Genomic DNA, 17,640 nt, shown 5'->3' on the forward strand with positions numbered 1-17,640 from the left:
TATTCCACTTCTTTTGCAGTTAAAAACATAGTAAGTACTCCAAGTGGATTAAAAATGATCTGAGCAGAATGTTTTGGGTTCTACTCAAGTTTAAGATGATGCATGCAATTTTCTGCAGTTTTCTGTTATCCCAATATAACATGCAAAGACACACGACTTACGTAAGACATTTGAACTTTTTATAAATCCATTTACTGACAGTAATTGTGCAGAAATTACACCTTATTTGACTTTAAATTCTATTCGACAGCAACTGTGACATGCTGTCATCCACCTAGAAAATCAGTCCGTACAGAGTGCATTTACAGTAATGCACTTTCAGCAGGCTGTGGGGTATTGCAAGCATCATGCAAAAGTTACCGGCAAAAGGGTTTAGTGGTGCATAAAATTATGCACAGTAAAGTTAGTAAGTGATTTTATCTCACCAGTCTCATGTTAACACATACAAAACATTTAGGTCTAGTAATGTAGGGCAGGAAGTTCAAGGAACGTGATTCTATCCATCAGTTGTTGATTGGATTTAAAGGTGTGGGTATTAGACAAAAATGAATATGAGCTTACTGTTGATTGTGGAGAGGCAGGGTTGAAGCAGACTAAACGATTGGAGAAGAATCATTTAAATAAATAAATAAAAGTAAAACAGAACCATAAAACCAAAGAGCAAACACAAACATTTGAACCCTATCCTAAGACTGAATGTTTGGTCCATAGTTTAGAATCTTAAGTAGCAGTTAATGCTAGTAATCTCAACTAAGCATAAAGCACATCAATGCGGATATTTGTTTAAAAAAAAAAAAAAAAAGTGATGTCAAAGTCCAATCAGCACTTCCGAGAGCAATTAATTGCTGCTCTCTGTGTTGTTGAAACAGCAATATTGCTGTTACATGATCACAGCAACACACAGAGATAGTCTTGTGTGCTTTTGGGATATTGTGAAACTGAACTGTGATATTTTAACCAAGCCAAGTTATCTTTTGCTATTTAAGTTAACCAGTGCTGAAAGAAAAGCACATGGTGTGATGGAAAAATCTTTTAAATAACGCAAAACAGCACTGTCACTGATTTACACTCTATAAAAGCAGCAAATAACAGCCGTCAGGTTACATTATCACACAAGCAATACCATGCATAATTGCTTTTTTAACCGCAACCATGCTGAGACTAACCATACCAACATTTTGTCCTGCTGGTGGGTTGACTCATAGATAATGTGGTATGTCTTAGCTCGAAATGCTCATAAATCGGTAAATAAACACCCTTTCGTTAAAATGTTGAATAAATGCAGACGCCATCCTCTCAGCTCTAAAAATACAACAGAGCATAGCAATTACAGATGAAAGGCATGATGGCCCATCTTCACATGTGCTCTTTGTGTGTCTGCCGAGAACGCCCACACTGTCTGACGCATAGAGCCGCTTCACGCTCCTACCAAAGACCAAGCTGAACATGAAGAACAAGAAAAGGAGGATGGGAGAACGAGAGAAGGGAACAGTCAGATCAGTGGACATAAAGGGCTCTTGTCATGAACCACTGATATGCCAGGAATAGCTGCCTTGCAAGAGCATTCACACCCCTACGAGAAAAGAACTACAGATACCTAAACTGTGCCTTTACATGCACATCATCGTCAGATTGGGGTCTGAATTCTGGTTGAGCCTCTATTTAAAGATATTTACTTGTTCTATAGTTATTGGAATATGACATACTGTATACATGATAAGCAACAAATTCCAAATAAGCTAAAACAAGCACATTTTCTTGTTACAAATGCAAGCTTTGGCCATTTATTATGCTGTCTTTAGCTATTTATTCTATTTAATATCATAATAAATATACTATTTATTTACAAACACTGCTGTTCAAACATTTGGAATCCGTAATATTTTTTAATGTTTTTTAAAGTAGTATCTTATGCTCCTCCAAGTACAAAAAAAGGTAATATTATGAAATATTATTGCAATTATTTATTTCTGTGATGTACAGCTGAATTTTCAGCATCATTACTCCAGTCTTCAGTGTCACGTGATCCTTCAGACATCATTCTAATATGCCGATTTATTTTCAGTGTTAAAAACATTATTTAACACTGAAACTATTACATTTTTTGGAACCTGTGATACGTTTTTCAGGATTCTTTGATGAATAAAAAGTTAAACAGAACAGCATTTATTCAAAATATAATTTGTTTCTAACAATGTAAGTCTTTACTATCGCTTTTTTTAACCAATTTAATACATTCTTGCTGAATAAAAGTATTATTTTCTTTCAAAGAAAGAAAGAAGGAAAAAATTACTGACCCCCCGAACTTTGAATGGTAGTGTACATTGTTACAAAAGATTTCTATTTCAAATAAATGCTGTTCTTTTTAAAGTTTCATTTATCAAAGGATCCTGAAAACAAGTATCACAGTTTCCAAAAAAAAAAAAAAAAAAAATTAAGCAGCACATCTGTTTACTGGAGTAATGATGCTGAAAATTCAGCTTTGCATCACAGAAATAAATTCTATTTTAAAGTATATTAAAAAAGAAAATCACTATTTTAAATTGCAATAATGTTTCACAATATTACTGTTTTTCTGTATTTTTAATCAAATAAACACAGCCTTGATGGGCAGAAAAGACTTCTTTAAAAAACATTAAAAGTCTTACTGATCCCAAACCTTTGAACGGCATATGCTAATATTATTTAGATTTTTTAAATGATATATATTTTAAATAAGCAAACAACATGCACTATTTTTTTTCAATAGAAAAGTCTCTTTATGCTCACCAAGACTGTATTTATTTGATCAAAATACAATAAAATATAATTTAAAGTATCTCTTTTCTATTGAATACATTTTAAAACGTCACTTATTCCTGTGATAACAAAGCTCAATTTTCAGCAGCCATTACTCCAGTCTTCAGTGTCACATGATCCTTCAGAAATCATTCTAACATGCTGATTTCAAGAAACATTTCTTATTACTATGAATGCTGAAATCAGTTATGTTGCTGCTATTTTTATGGAAACAATGACACATTTTTCCAGGATTATTTGATGAATAGAAAGTTCAAAAGAACAGCATTTATTTAAAATAGAAACCTTTTGTAATTATTTTAAATGTATTCGCTGTCACTTTTCAATTTGAAGAATCCTTGCTGATTAAAAGTATTACTTTCTTTAAAAAAAAAATCTGTACTAACTATATCACATACGGAATGAACTCGTTATGCCAAGTCTCTACTGACACTCTATCTCCCATGAAACTATTCAAAGGCTGTTTAAAATTCATCCAGAGGTGAGAGGAACAAGCTTTTAAGAGGGTAAAGAACAGAAAAGGTTCTTTAATGAGTTCTGTCTCCAGCGCATTGTTAGAAAAGGGCAGCCTCTCTCGGCAACTCCGCTCCGCCGGCCTCCATCTCTGTGTCATTACGTGACTAATTGTGTGCAGAGAGGGACGACACACATCCTCACACCAGCATCAAAGAAGGCAAAACCTACAAATTAATCCAAACAAACAGAGAGCGAGGAGGCTTTCTCTCAATGCCTTTTCACCGTGTCGCACAATGATGTGAAAGATAAAGTGCGGGTTGCACTGAATGGAAAAAACTACTGGATGTATATTTAAATGTGTCCCTTACACCGCTCTTGAAACACAATGACGGGATCTTTGCAAAGACAGCATTAAGATCACGAAGTGATGGCTGACAGAGAGGAAATAGATGTACACTAAGTAGCATTAAGTGGTTGCAGGAACACAAACAAGACATTATGAATTATTAATGTGAGGCTTTGTGAAAAACAGTCATGGGGATAGACTTAAAACATTGCAGCACAGAATCATTCTTAGACATCAGAGCAATGCTGACTAGAACTGATGCATTGCGTTGGAAAAATATGAAGGAAAACACCTCCTGGTGGACATGCAGTGAAGCTGCAGTGCAAAAACGCACAGTAATACAGTATTATTTTGTGTCACAGCAGAAAAAAGCAAGTCATGTGCTGACATTAGGCATATTTAAAAACTTTATTTTGTGTTTTGCCAACAGTATTTCACAGGAATAATGTTAATCTTTGATGATAATCTTTTTCTTTTTTTAATTATTGTATAAACAAAATAAAGAATTACATAAATGACAAGGTTACAGTACTACAAAAGAAGAAATCCAATGCTTATATTTTTCAAGAAGCACTTACATTAATTATTCAGTAACACTGCTTATAATTTAAGTTTAATCAATATGTTTTCTAAACTGTCCATTACCTTTGGGAATACTTCTCTAGGATGAGCCTCTCAGCAGAGTTTGCTAATGTAAACATTGATTTACAGTTTGTACAGTAGGTCACACCTATTTACACCTATTTATAACATTGCTTGTTTTTTTTTGTTTTTTTTGAGAATGTTACTTAGCAGGGTTACATTGCCATTATAAGTAGTCACTAGGGATGTCACAATACTAAATATAGTATCGAACCATTCGGTAGGACATCCACGGTTCAACACGCGCTTGTGAATTGCGGTTTTTCGGTTTTGCATTTAAATAATTTAATCTCTCTCGAAATTTGCTGTGTGCACGCTCCCGTGATTTCACGTGCTGAGATGAGGAAACGCCTCCCTGTTTTTGAAAAAGAAACACTTGCAGAGCATCTTCCCTTCTAATGAAATGCAATGATAAGCCTTTCTAAACTTGTCCAACAGAAGAGAACATTATAACTTATTTGAGGGTTGGAAATAACTTTCGATTTTTGATCTGATGTGGTTTCTTATCATAGAATGAGGCAGACAATGTATGTCGATTAGCAATGGCTTATAAATATAGGCTACTACTTAATCAATATGGAAAATACCCGAGATGGCTTGAAGAACACAGATATACCATATATTATTGCAGACGAGTGTTTATTGTCCTTACATTTCATCATTCAAAACATTTAACGTTATATGTTGTTTTTATTCAGTTACGGCAATAGCGATGCATTTATCCATATTAGAGATCTCTTTAACGCATATGTGGATTTTCTGTATGAGTATGAATGAAACCCATCCTATTTTGCGTAAAAATCTGAAAAATACTACCTCTCTCAAAAGAAATATTAAGTAGACATATAATAATCCACGCGTTTTCCAGTGAACAGAGGTTTACAGGAGTATTTTGTTGTTAATTAGATGCAAAAAAAAAAAAAAACCACACTAATGTGGCAAGCTTATCAGAACTGAACCGAAAACCATGGTTAAAAACTGAGATATGTATTGAACTGTGGACTAACTGTATTGTTGCATCTCTACTAGTCACACTAGTTCCAAGTGAGTCCAGGGTTATTAAAGTCAACTACATTTAAACCTGGAAAAAATGTTGTTTAACAATTTAATACAAGAAATGTTATAAATATAATGTTATAAATAAATTATTTCAGCTAGCTGCCGAGGCGACACTTCACATTATAATTTTAAGTTTAGCTTTGATGTACTAAAATAACTGAAAGTGAAAGGGTTAATAAAAACTATAAAGACATACACTGCCATTGAAACGTTTGGGATCAGTAAGATTTTTAATGTTTTTTAAAAGAAGTATCTTATGCTCATTAAGACTGCGTTTAAATGTAATATTGTGAAATAATATTACAATGTAAAATAACATTTTTCTGTTTGAATATACATTAAAAATCAAATTTATTCCTGTGATCAAAAATGAATTTTCAGAAGCCACTACTCCAGTATTCAGTGTCACATGTCACATTCTGTACTGATTTATTATCAATTATGTTCTTTTTAACTTTTTATTTATCAAAGAATCCTTAAAAAAGTACCACAGGTTTCCAAAAAATATTTGGCAGCACAACTGTAGATAATTTGGCATCTAACACAGATAATTATAATAATAAATCAGCATATTAGAATGATTTCTAAAGTATCATGTGACGCTGAAGACTTGAGTAATGGCTGATGCAAATTCAGCTTTGCATTGCAGGAATAAAATATATTAAAATAGAGTTAATCTGAATAAATAAGCTTTCCATTGATGTATGGTTTGTTAGGATAGGACGATATTTGAGATATAACTACTTGAAAATCTGGAATCTGAAATCAAAATATTGAGAAAATCGCCTTTAAAGTTGTCCAATTAGCAATGCATATTACTAATCAAAAAATACGTTTTGATACATTTATGGTAGAAAATTTACAAAATATCTTCATGGAACATGATCTTTATTTAATATTCTATTGATTTTTGGCATTTGAAAAAAAAATAAATCTTTTTGACTCACACAACGTATTGTTGGCGATTACTACAAATATACCAGTGCTACTTATGTTATGACTGGTGTTGTGGTTCAGGGGCACATACTGTATAGTAATAACATTTCACAATTTTACTTATTTCTGTATTTTTAATCAAATAAATACAACATTGTTGAGCATAAGAGACTTCTTTAAAAACATTACAAGTCTTACTGATCCTAAACTTTTTAACGGCAGTTAAAAAAAAAAAAAAAGCACACAGCAGAATTACTAAAAATGTAGCTAAAATATAAATAAAAAATATAAATGAATTATGAATTTTATATCTCAATAATCAAACTGTACTTTTTCTTTTTTTAACTGTATGAGTCAAAATAATTTCTGCACTTGAAATCATCCCACAAATGCTGTCAAGTTTAAATTGCATTGAACTGTGAGCATGAAGGCCAATGTCTGAAACAAAACAATGAAATCTTTAACTGTTCACAGACACATGATGCAATTCATTTGACATTAACTGTATTTCTGTGAATACGCAGCCCAGCCTCGCTACACTCCAAAAATAATAAACAACTAAATTTAAATCTAGAACATTGATAGAACAAGAAAACTTGAGTGTGGTTAACTGAAAGGTGAGCTGTCAGGAAGTGGTTTTAAACTGTCATTTCCACAGATATACAAGTTCAACACTACAAAAAAATGCATCAAGCAATACAAAGACATTATATTTTATATACATCTCTCATTAACAAGACTGAACTGGCTGCAAGATGAGGACTGTGCTCAGAGGCCATTTAAAAACAGACAAGCATGTAACCATCTTCCTACTTTCCTTGGACATCTGACATGTAAAAAGGTCATACGAAACTGAACTATACTGAGCTCAACAGTGTTATAAGCCTTTCCACTGTCAGTATATCTAAACAACTTTCCACATGAGATCACCTCTCATTTTGATACATCAACAGAGATTGTGGTTAAAAGAAAATGTGTCAGACAACTAGGCAGCTGGGTTTAACATGGTTGAAAGGTTACAGAACAATGTGGGTGATAACATTTAAACCAGACTTTCTCTGAATGTGCTTACTAATTACAATTGGTTTAGAAATTATATCTCTCCAGCGAGGCAGGACATGAAACCACAGAGCAAAACCTTCAACACAAGCCTGTACAAAACTTCACAGTGTTTAGCAGCCATAAAATACAGAGGAAGGGACTTCAGTCAAAGAAAAACAAAGGAAAGAAAAACAAATATTATTAAGATTGTAATTCATACTACTTATAGGTATATTTAAGCTCTTGTTATTTGACTGAAGTGGCAAATCTTAACCATAAATGCAAGAGACAACTTACTTGGTTGCACTAGACTTATTTTTTTTTAAATTCCAAATATTTAGAGCACAAATGACACAGGTTTAGGGTATCAAGTGGTTGCTGTCAACATTGTTCTATCATTTTATCTTTTACAAGAGGAAAACCAACAGCCCGCATGCATCACATGTCAATATCCTGTTTGGGTTTATACGCACCATCTTGAATTTAAACCAATGCTCGGACAACATTTAGGCCCAACGGATGTCATTTTTGCACCTAGTCTCACACTGCATATTAATACCAGAATTTTCTCATTAGATTCAGTCAGTGGGACACTGTATTTGTCATAATGCACATCATGAATCTTTGAAACGTTTGAAAAATAAAAAACAAATAAGCAATATACACTACCAGTCAAAAGTTTTTGAACAGTAAGATTTTTAATGTTTTTCAAAGAAGTCGAAAGTACGAAAGCACAACAAAAACAGTAAAATTCTGAAATATTTTTATTATTTTCTATTTGAATGCATTTTAAAATGTAATTTATTCCTGTGATTTTAAAGCTGATTTTTTTTTAGCATCATTACTCCAGTCACATGATCCTTCACAAATCATTCTAATATTCCGATTTGCTGCTTAAATTTTTTTATTATTATTATTACGTTAAAAACAGCTGCGTAAATTTTTTTCAGGTTTCTATGATGAATGGAACAGCATTTATCTGAAACAGAAATCTTTTGTAACATTATAAATGTCTTCATCATCACATTTCTATAATTTATTTTCCCCAAAAAACTCCAAGCTTTTGAATGGTATAGTGTATAATGTTACAAAAGCTTTTTATTTCAGATAAATGCTGATCTTTGGATCTTTCTACTCATCAAAGAATCCTGGAAAAAATGTACTCAACTGTTTTAAACATTGATAATAATAATAATAATAATGTTTCTGAAGACTGGAGTAATGATGCTGAAAATTTAGCTTTGATCACAGGAATAAATTACATTTTAAAAACATATTGAAATAGAAAGCAGTTATTTTAAACAGTAAAAATATTTCACAATATTGTGTGAGCAGAAGAGAATTCTTTAAAAAAAACATTAAACACGTACTATTCAAAAACTTTTGGTAGTGTAAATTAATAGAACAATGTAAATAACAAGAACAATAATGTAAAAGCAGCATTTATCATATCTTAAAATATCCTTTCTGAAAACAGGTCATTCATTGGAGTTAACTGAGAAGGACACTGCACCAGCACAATCTGATATTAATGAACTTGATTAAAAATAAATAAATAAATGAATGCTAAATAAACATCATCCTACCTGAGCAGGCTGAGCGGAGTCTGGTCAATATCCTGGATTTAAAAGCTGAAGTATCACTTAAAGAACGAACTCGAAATACAGGAAACACCTGTGGAAATGTCTTTAGGTATGAAAAACTGTCTTCCTCCGCCATACCGCTGTTTTGCTTGTATATTAAAAAAAATGTAGATTCGTTTCAGTGTCCTGTAATTTTGTTTTTAAGGTAACGTTGCTAAAATCCGATGCTAAGTTCCGTCTCCAGATCTTTACCCGTCAGTTTGTCGGTAGTAATGAGGAACTCAGTTCACCTGTTTAGAAGAACTCAACTTTCAAAAACGCGAAGTGGACTAGCTACTTCTCACTAGTCTCACCAGAAGTTGTGCAAGTCTTTCCTCTGCAAATAATCCTCTGCATATAATCCTCTGCATGACATCAGCAAACGAGACAGAAACGGAAACACCTCCATCAAAATGATAATCATCTACAAAGACTTTTATCCGGAGGAAGACGGAGGTCACGCTCTTCGAAGCTGCAGTTCCGAAACATCCCTGTGGGGGGCGACAAGATATGGAGTTGGAATACAAAGAGTTGTTTGTTTGTTTGTTTGTTTGTTTGTTTGTTTTCAAATACGAAAACATGTACTTGACGTGGTAAAAACATAAGGGTATCCACCTTTTTCTTCTCGTAAGAGTGAGCGCGGGGTTTTGTAAATTTTATGGGTTTGGCTTCGCGTCCAGCTATTTTTAGTTGTACAAAACAGCTCGTTTCGTTGCTTAATATAGCAGATTGGTGTGACTTACCATATGTGACCACGGACTACAAAACCAGTCATAAGTTTCAATTTTTCGAAATTAAGATTTATACATAACCTGAAAGTTGAATAAATAAGCTTTCCGTTGATGTATGGTGTGTTAGGAAAGGACAATATTTGGCCGAGACACAATTATTTGAAAATCTGGAATCTGAGGGTGCAAAATAGCTAAATATTGAGAAAATCCCCTTTAAAGTTGTCCAAATTAAGTTCATAGCAATGCATATTACTAAACAAAAATTACGTTTTGGTATAATTACAGTAGGAAATTTACAAAATATCTTCATGGAACATGATCTTTACTTAATATCCTAATGATTTGACCCATCCAATGTATTTTTGGCTATTGCTACAAATATACCCGTGCAACATAAGACTGGTTTTGTGGTCCAGGGTCACATATTATTTTAATGTATTATCTTAATTATAAACGCACTGGTTTGTAGTGTTACCGTTTTACCGTTTACTGCAGGTTGTTATTCTTCTCGGCTAGTAAACCAGCTTCACCCATAAGCTTACTTATGCGTTGAAGAAAAAGTTGGATAGGCTTTAAAGTAGACATTCAAATAAGATTATTTTAACATATGCTACTGAGGTAAGATGACCCCGTTCTATGCTCGGGACAAGAATGTTTGGTTTGGGATTGTACTACATTAACGACCAGTAAAACAGTATTGCAGATGACTGTAACTTCTAAAGATACTACTATTTTTGTAGTATTTTCTAAAAAGATATAACACGTTTTTTAAGCCATTTCATAAGGGGTTCCGTGACTCACCCAGTTTCCTGTTTTTCATCTGACGAATGTCACATCTATATCATAGTGTTCTTTCTCAACCCACTAGTCTGACATCATGTTTAAGGTAAACATGGTAGCGTGTGGTTTCCTCTTATTAAACTTGTTTATCAACACACAGTAGCTGGTTTGAAGCTGAACACTGCGGAAACTGAGTGTCTCAATATTGTGTTAATGTGTAACTAGGTGGACTGGTCATCATGCGATATATGTTATTTAAATACTGGGCAGACCCTCAGACCACCATAGTCCAGCTCTAGAATCAGCAAAGCATCTAAAGGTAAACAGGAGATCTGTCTTTTTATCTTTTTTCTCACATTTATGACTGATTATCTGCCTGTGATTAAAGAGTTATCATTAAAAGATTCCGATAAAGCTTTTGGCTTAGTTGAATTACGTTTAACAGTGATAACTGATCTAGATTTGTGACCCTGGACCACAAAACCAGTCTTAAGTCGCTGGGGTTTATTTGTAGCAATAGCCAAAAATACATTGTATGGGTCAAAATGATTGATTTTTCTTTTATGGCAAAAATCATTAGGAAATTAAGTAAAGATCATGTTCCATTAAGATATTTTGTAAAATTCCTACTGTAAATGTATGAAAACTTAATTTTGATTATGATTAGTAATATACATTGTTAAGAACATTATTTGAAGAACTTTAAAGGTGATTTTCTCAATATTTTGATTTTTTTGCACCCTTAGATTCCTGATTTTTAAATAGTTGTATCTTGGCCAAATATTGTCCTATTCTAACAAACTATACATCAATGAAAAGCTTATTTATTCAGCTTTCATATGTTGTATAAAACTCAATTTTTTGTGAACGGTAATTTTTGGCACCAATACATAAATAACTATATGTATAATTTTTATATATATTTCTTTAAAAATTGTATTTTAATTGTATTTTGTCACACAGTCCTTAAAAAATATTGGAATGTACTGATTTGATGCTCAAGAAATATTTCTTATTATTATCAATGTTGAAAACACTTGTTCTGTTTTTTTGTAGAGACTATAATACATTTTTTGTTTTGAATCTGGTCCTTTTTTTTCCATGGTGTAACAACAAAAATGGGTAAAAACCCTCAAATATTTTTTCGTAATGAAAACAATGGCTGAAATTCCCCCCAAAACCAAAACTTACAATACATTCATTTTTGCATACTTAATTTTGAGTATTTGAGTGAAAATAAAAATAATATTATATAAAATAAAATAATAACATAAAATTATTGCCCATTATGCTCTTACACGCAACAGAAAAAATAACAGAAAAAGCTCTTGTCCTGCTTAATATTTTTTTGAAGAAATTTTTTTTTCCTCTTTTTACTTTCTTTTCTTTTCTTTTCTTTTTAATTTCTTTAATATTGACAGAGATCTTTCGTAAAAATGTATACAATTTTATATACAATTTAATAAAAAAAAAATATTTTAATTGTGAATCATTGGAATGTGCTGATTTGGTGCTAAAGAAATATTATTATTATTATTATTATTATCAATTTTGAAAAATTTGTTCTGTGTAATATTTTTGTGGAGACTAAAATACATCGTGAATTTGAATTTGGTAATTTTTTTCTTGGTTGTGTAACAACAAATATGGGCAATAAGTCTCAATGATTTGCTATTTTTTAAATATTTTTTAGTGAAAACAATGGCTGAAATTCTTCAAACAGCCAAAACTGACACTACATACTATTTGTGTTTTCATTATTCATTTTGAGTATTTGGGGAAAATAAAATAAAATAAAATAAAAGAATTTTGCCCATTTTTTTGTAGTGAAACCAATGGCTGAAATTCCCCAAACAGCCAAAACTGACAATGCTTGTTTGTTTGTTTGTTTCACATGTTTTTTTCCATGTGTTTTCATACTTAATTTTTAGTATTTGGGTGGGAAATAAAATAAAATAAAATTATTGCCCATTATGTTGTTACACGCAACAGAAAAAATAACAAAAAGCTCTTGTCCTGCTTAATTTTTTTTTTTTTTTTTTTTTTTTTTTTTTTTGACTACATTTTTTCTTTATTTGAAGTTTCTTTAATATTGACAGAGATGTTTCATAAAATGTTAAATGTCTTTACTGTCACAAAAGCATTCGTCTCTTTTAAAAAATTAGCTCTTGTTTTGGATCTACATGTTATCTAAGAGTGTTTTGAACTATACGGTGAAGCAAAACTGGAATGTACTTGTTCGACTCTTTGCTTTATCTGACTCATGTGTTCTCTGCTCTTTGCTTCAGTCGGGTTATTGCCCTCAAAGCAGCACAGTACAGAGACCTCAGCTGCTGTAAGGCAGAAACTGGTCAATTTATTCTGTGAAAACTAGGGGTGGAAGAACAGAGATCAATCAGCCATAGCAAACAGCCACCTGTTGGTTATGAAATGCAAAAAAAGTGTTGATAAGTCTATTATAATTCCATGTAATGTGCAGTAAGTTGTCAGTATTCTCATAATCAAATCAGTTTAATATCCAACAGGCACACCTCAAGGATTTCCCATTATGATGAACAAGATGTTCCTCACTCTCTTAATGGTTTCCTGCTTTGCAATGGGAACAGCCAATCGAGTGTACGTTCACCCTTTCAACCTGTTCAGCTCTGAAAACATCAGCTGTGAGGTTATTCAGACTGAGGAACACAAGCCCTTTGAGACTGTCCATCTAACTCCTCTTCAGGACAGCACTGAGCCAGACCCACGGTCCGGCAGCTCCACAGAAAACCTGACAAACCTCACCCAACGGACTGCTGTGTTAGCAGAACTGCAGAATTCACTCGGGCTGCGCATGTACCAGGCACTTAGCCGTACAAAGAAACATGGAAACACACTGCTGTCACCCCTAAATGCCTTTGGGGCTTTGGTGACCCTCTACCTGGGAGCATCCAAAAAGACTGCCATTTCCTACCAACAGCTGTTAGGACTCAACCTGGAGTCTAAACAGGAGGACTGTGCGTACTTCATTGATGGACACACAGTGTTGCGTACGCTCCAGGCCATCAGCGCGCATGTAGACGAATCTCAAAATGAGCTCAGGACCCTCGTGTGGACTTTCATTAACAGCGACGCTGACCTTTCCAAAGACTTTTTACGCGGAACACAAGATTTCTCCGATGATTCTTTTGTTCGAGCAGTGGACTTCACAAAGGCAAAGGAAGCTGAAGTGCAGGTGAATAACTTTATTCAGAAGACATCAGACAGCAAGGTTAAGGACTTGTTTAAGGGTGTTACTCCAAAAACCGACTTGCTGTTTGCTAGTTCGGTGCATTTTAAAGGTGAGTGATTCAAAAATTATTCAAAAATGTAAACTGTCATCCTTGCCCTCATTTAACTACGTATATTATAATATATTTAAACAATTATAATATATATATAAACTTCATTAAGAATCTTGAAAGACTAAGTGACATTAGTAAGACTTTTAACAACCCCCTACCTTTCTGTAATTAATTTTTAAAATAAAATAAAATAATTGCCCATTTTTGTTGTTACATGCAAAATAGTAGGAAATAGAATTATGGAGGCACTTCAAAAATGAAATGAAATGAAATAAAATAAAATAATGAGTTAGGGAGAGGAAAAAGCCTATTTTTTATGCAAAACAAAAATATCACAGAGACACTTCAAAAATAAAAATAAAATAAATAATTACCCATTTCTGTTACATGCAACAAAAAATAACGTAGGAAATAGATGCATGGACGCACTTCAAAAATGAAATGAAAATAAATGAAATAAAATAAAATAAAATAAAATAAAATGAGTATTTAGGGAGAGAAAAAAAATATTTTTATTTCATGCAAAACAGAGACAAATAGACTCACAGAGACTGAAAAATAAAAATAAAATAAAATAAATAATTACCCATTTTTGTTACATGCAACGAAAAATAATGTAGGAAACAGACACATGGACACACTTCAAAAATAAAATAAAATAAAATGAGTATTTAGGGAGAGAAAAAGCCTATTTTTATTTTATGCAAAACAGAAAAAATAGACTCACAGAGACACTTCAAAAATAAAATAAAATAAATAATTACCCATTTTTGTTGCATGCAACAAAAATTAATGTAGGAAATAGACGCATGGACGCACTTCAAAAATACACTGAAATAAAATAAAATAAAATGACCCATTTTTGTTGTTACATGCAACAGAAAACAGTGTAGACAATGTAGGAAATAGACTCATGGAGTCACTTCAAAAATAAAATGAAAATAAAATAAAATAAAAATGGCCCATTTTTGTTGTTGCATGCAACAGAAAATAATGTAGGAAACAGACTAAAAATGTTAATAAAAAATTATTTCCTTTTTATCTTTTATTGTTTTTGTTTTGTTTTGTTTTAGGCAAAAACAGTGCTTTAGTGGTTAAAATACCCCATTATAGCCTATCAAGTATTTTTTATTTTTTTTTTAAAAAAAAGGGAAATTTTGAAGACACTTCAAAAATAAGATAAAATAAAATAATTACCCATTTTTGTTGTTACATGCAACAGAAATTTGGAAATCTACTTATGGAAGCACTTAAAATAAAAATAAAATAAAATAAATAAATAAATAAAATACCAATTTTTGTTGTTACATGCAACTGAAAATAATGTAGGAAATAGGCTCATGAAAAATTTAAATAAATAAAAATAAAATAAAATTGACTGCTATACGCTGGGATTTTGAAAGTAGCTTTTTAAAATCTGTAACTTTTTCCAGGTAACTGGAAAACTGCTTTTCAACCTGAAGCAACCAGCGATCGGAAGTTCTGGACTCATGAGAACTCAAGTGTGGAAGTCCCCTTTATGATGCACACTGGAAACTACATGTACTTCAACAATATTGGCAGGAAGTGCTCTGTAGTCAAGCTTGGTCTCAGTAAGAGGACCTATATGCTGCTAGCGCTGCCTCATGAGGGAGCCAGCCTGCAGGACATTGAGAAGCACTTCTTGACCATCATACCCACATGGCATCGAAATCTAAAAGAAACGTGAGTACATGCTTGGTCAGAGAAAGTGCACTGAAAACCCTTAAAGACCAGTCACAGATTTATTTGTGTGTTGGCAGATATCTGGAACTATCTTTGCCCAAATTCTCCTTGACTGCTGTGACAGACCTGAGATCAGTTCTGTCTGAAATGGCCGTAGAGAAATACCTCATGGGCTCTGACGCCAACTTCAGAAGACTGAGCAGCAAGAAGAACTTCACCGTTGATGAGGTAAAATTCTGTTTAGTGTTTGCATCAGTTAGGACCAGTAAAATCTGACTTTGACTAGTTTAGACCAGCTGTAACAGTTACAAATACCTACCTTTGGCTTTGGACCAACATGGTCCACATGGTTCTTTTCATTACTGTAAACCACACGACAACAGTAACCTCCATATATCTTACAGGTCCTCAACAAGGTTGTGTTTGAGATGACAGAGGGAGGATCAGAGGTTCAGAACAGAACTGAAGATGGAAGTGTTCCCCATAAAGTCACCGTCAACCGGCCGTTCCTCTTTGCTATTGTAGAGGGGAACTCTAATGCCATACTCATGCTTGGCAAAATCGTCAATCCAACAACCTAAAACAACCTCCATTTTGGTGGTGACTTTATATTACGATATAAACAGTGTTTTACTGTTTCTATTCAACTAAAAAATGTATGTTAAAATAATGGATAACATCAAGTCAGTGTCAACTTGGTATATGTTTGCTCAGACAATCTTTTTAAAAATTTTCTGGACTTTATATTTTAGAATCTGCTAATTCAAAATGTTTCATATAGAGTTTGTTTCTAAGTATAATACAGTTACTTGAATTAATTGCAATTATTTTAATGATGCATTCATAATAAGAAATATGTATAAACTCCATTTATGTACTGTTAAAATGAATTCATTTTGAATATTTATGAATAAATATGACTATGAATAAATATGACGAATACTCGTTTTTAACAAACTGCAAAATGACTCAACGAAAATGTAAGAAACCAAAAATCATGTAAATAAAAGTACACTGTAAAAACGATTTGTTGAATCAACTTAAAATAATTTGTAACCTGGCTGCCTTAAATTTTAAGTTCAGTCAACTCAAAAAAAGTTTATTCAACTTGAAATGTTAAATTATACTAAGTGATAACTTAGATATTTGAGTTGAATCAACTTTTTCAAAAAAAATTTCAAAATTTTAAGGCAAGGTAATTTTTTTGTAGCAAACACAAATATCTAAGTTGTTACTTAGTACAACTTAACATTTCAAGTTGACTAAACTTATTTTAGTTGACTGAACTTAAAATTTTAAGGCAGCAGGGTAACAAATTATTTTAAGCTGACTCAACAAATTGTGTTTTATTTTTTACAGTGTAACTACAGTATCTTATGTCATAATCATTAAACAACCCACATTTAAGCCACCTTCACACAGCAGCAGAATACAGTTGTCAGTCCTGTGTTTGAGTCCTTAATACGGTTATGTTCATACACAGTACGGTTATTTACGAGCGTGATTCCGCATTCTGTGATCGTACTCGCATCCGTACATTTTTAGGACTCACAACCGCAATGTCGGAAAACATGAGCTGTGTGAATTTTAACACATCAACAACGTGTAAAATATGCGTATTTGACGCCTATTATACAATTAATTCATACGTTAAATGTGTTGCTTATGCATGAAAAACAAGCATATTAAAAACGTGTAAACAACGTATATTTAACACGTGAAATATGCGTCAAATACACATATTTTATTTGTTGACGTTAAAATGCACGCATTTTTGAACCATTTGGCCTTCCATTGTCCTATTCAGTTCACACAGCGCGTTTTCCGACAATGCGGTTGTGCAGGGTTGCCAAATATTTTTACAACAAAACCCACCCAATTGCTACTTTAAACTAGGCCAATTGTGTTTTCAAATTTCAGAGGATACATATCATGTTATTGAGGATGCTTAAACCCGCGGACATGAAAACCCGCGGCAACAGTGTTAAAGTAACCCAATTCCACTGGAAAACCACGGACTTGGCTCCAGTTGTGAGTCCTGAGAATTTACGGGTGCGAGTTCGGTTACAGAATGCAGTTGTCACACCCGTGTTTTTGAACCATTTGGCCTTCCATAGTATGGACAACTAGTTGTGTTTTCGGTAACTTACAGGAATAGGGTTTGACTCCCCTGGCACTTTCATACAGACGACATTCGAGACGCT

General features: G+C 32.9%; 2 protein-coding genes across 3 annotated transcripts in view; one reads left to right on the top strand and one right to left on the bottom strand.

The window, feature by feature from the left end:
• The window catches only part of phactr2 (phosphatase and actin regulator 2), a 46,075-nt gene extending 35,495 nt beyond the window's left edge, over positions 1-10,580 (bottom strand). For both annotated transcript variants that reach the window (XM_051126699.1, XM_051126695.1), the window contains exons 1-2: positions 10,434-10,580; positions 8,866-9,392 (exon numbers count right to left, since the gene is read on the bottom strand). In XM_051126699.1, coding sequence (XP_050982656.1) covers positions 8,866-8,998 — 133 coding nt within the window. In that variant the 5' untranslated portion in view covers positions 8,999-9,392; positions 10,434-10,580. The remainder of the gene's footprint in view (positions 1-8,865; positions 9,393-10,433) is intronic.
• On the top strand, positions 10,581-16,367 carry agt (angiotensinogen). Its single transcript, XM_051126701.1, has 5 exons — positions 10,581-10,731; positions 12,938-13,729; positions 15,166-15,436; positions 15,514-15,664; positions 15,841-16,367. The coding sequence occupies exons 2-5, from the start codon at positions 12,961-12,963 to the stop codon at positions 16,015-16,017; spliced, it is 1,368 nt and encodes a 455-aa protein (XP_050982658.1). The 5' UTR covers positions 10,581-10,731; positions 12,938-12,960; the 3' UTR covers positions 16,018-16,367.
• Positions 16,368-17,640: the final 1,273 nt, after the last annotated feature.

The sequence above is a fragment of the Labeo rohita genome, chromosome 13 (genome assembly GCF_022985175.1).
Source record: "Labeo rohita strain BAU-BD-2019 chromosome 13, IGBB_LRoh.1.0, whole genome shotgun sequence".
Lineage (NCBI taxonomy): Eukaryota > Metazoa > Chordata > Actinopteri > Cypriniformes > Cyprinidae > Labeo > Labeo rohita.

Excerpts from the sequence above, each read along its gene's own strand:
- agt (XM_051126701.1), top strand. The coding sequence starts at position 12,961 with ATGATGAACAAGATGTTCCTCACTCTCTTAATGGTTTCCTGCTTTGCA. Across the intron at positions 15,437-15,513 it reads CATCGAAATCTAAAAGAAAC|ATATCTGGAACTATCTTTGC; the intron begins GTGAGTACATGC and ends GTGTGTTGGCAG. Across the intron at positions 15,665-15,840 it reads AGAACTTCACCGTTGATGAG|GTCCTCAACAAGGTTGTGTT; the intron begins GTAAAATTCTGT and ends TATATCTTACAG.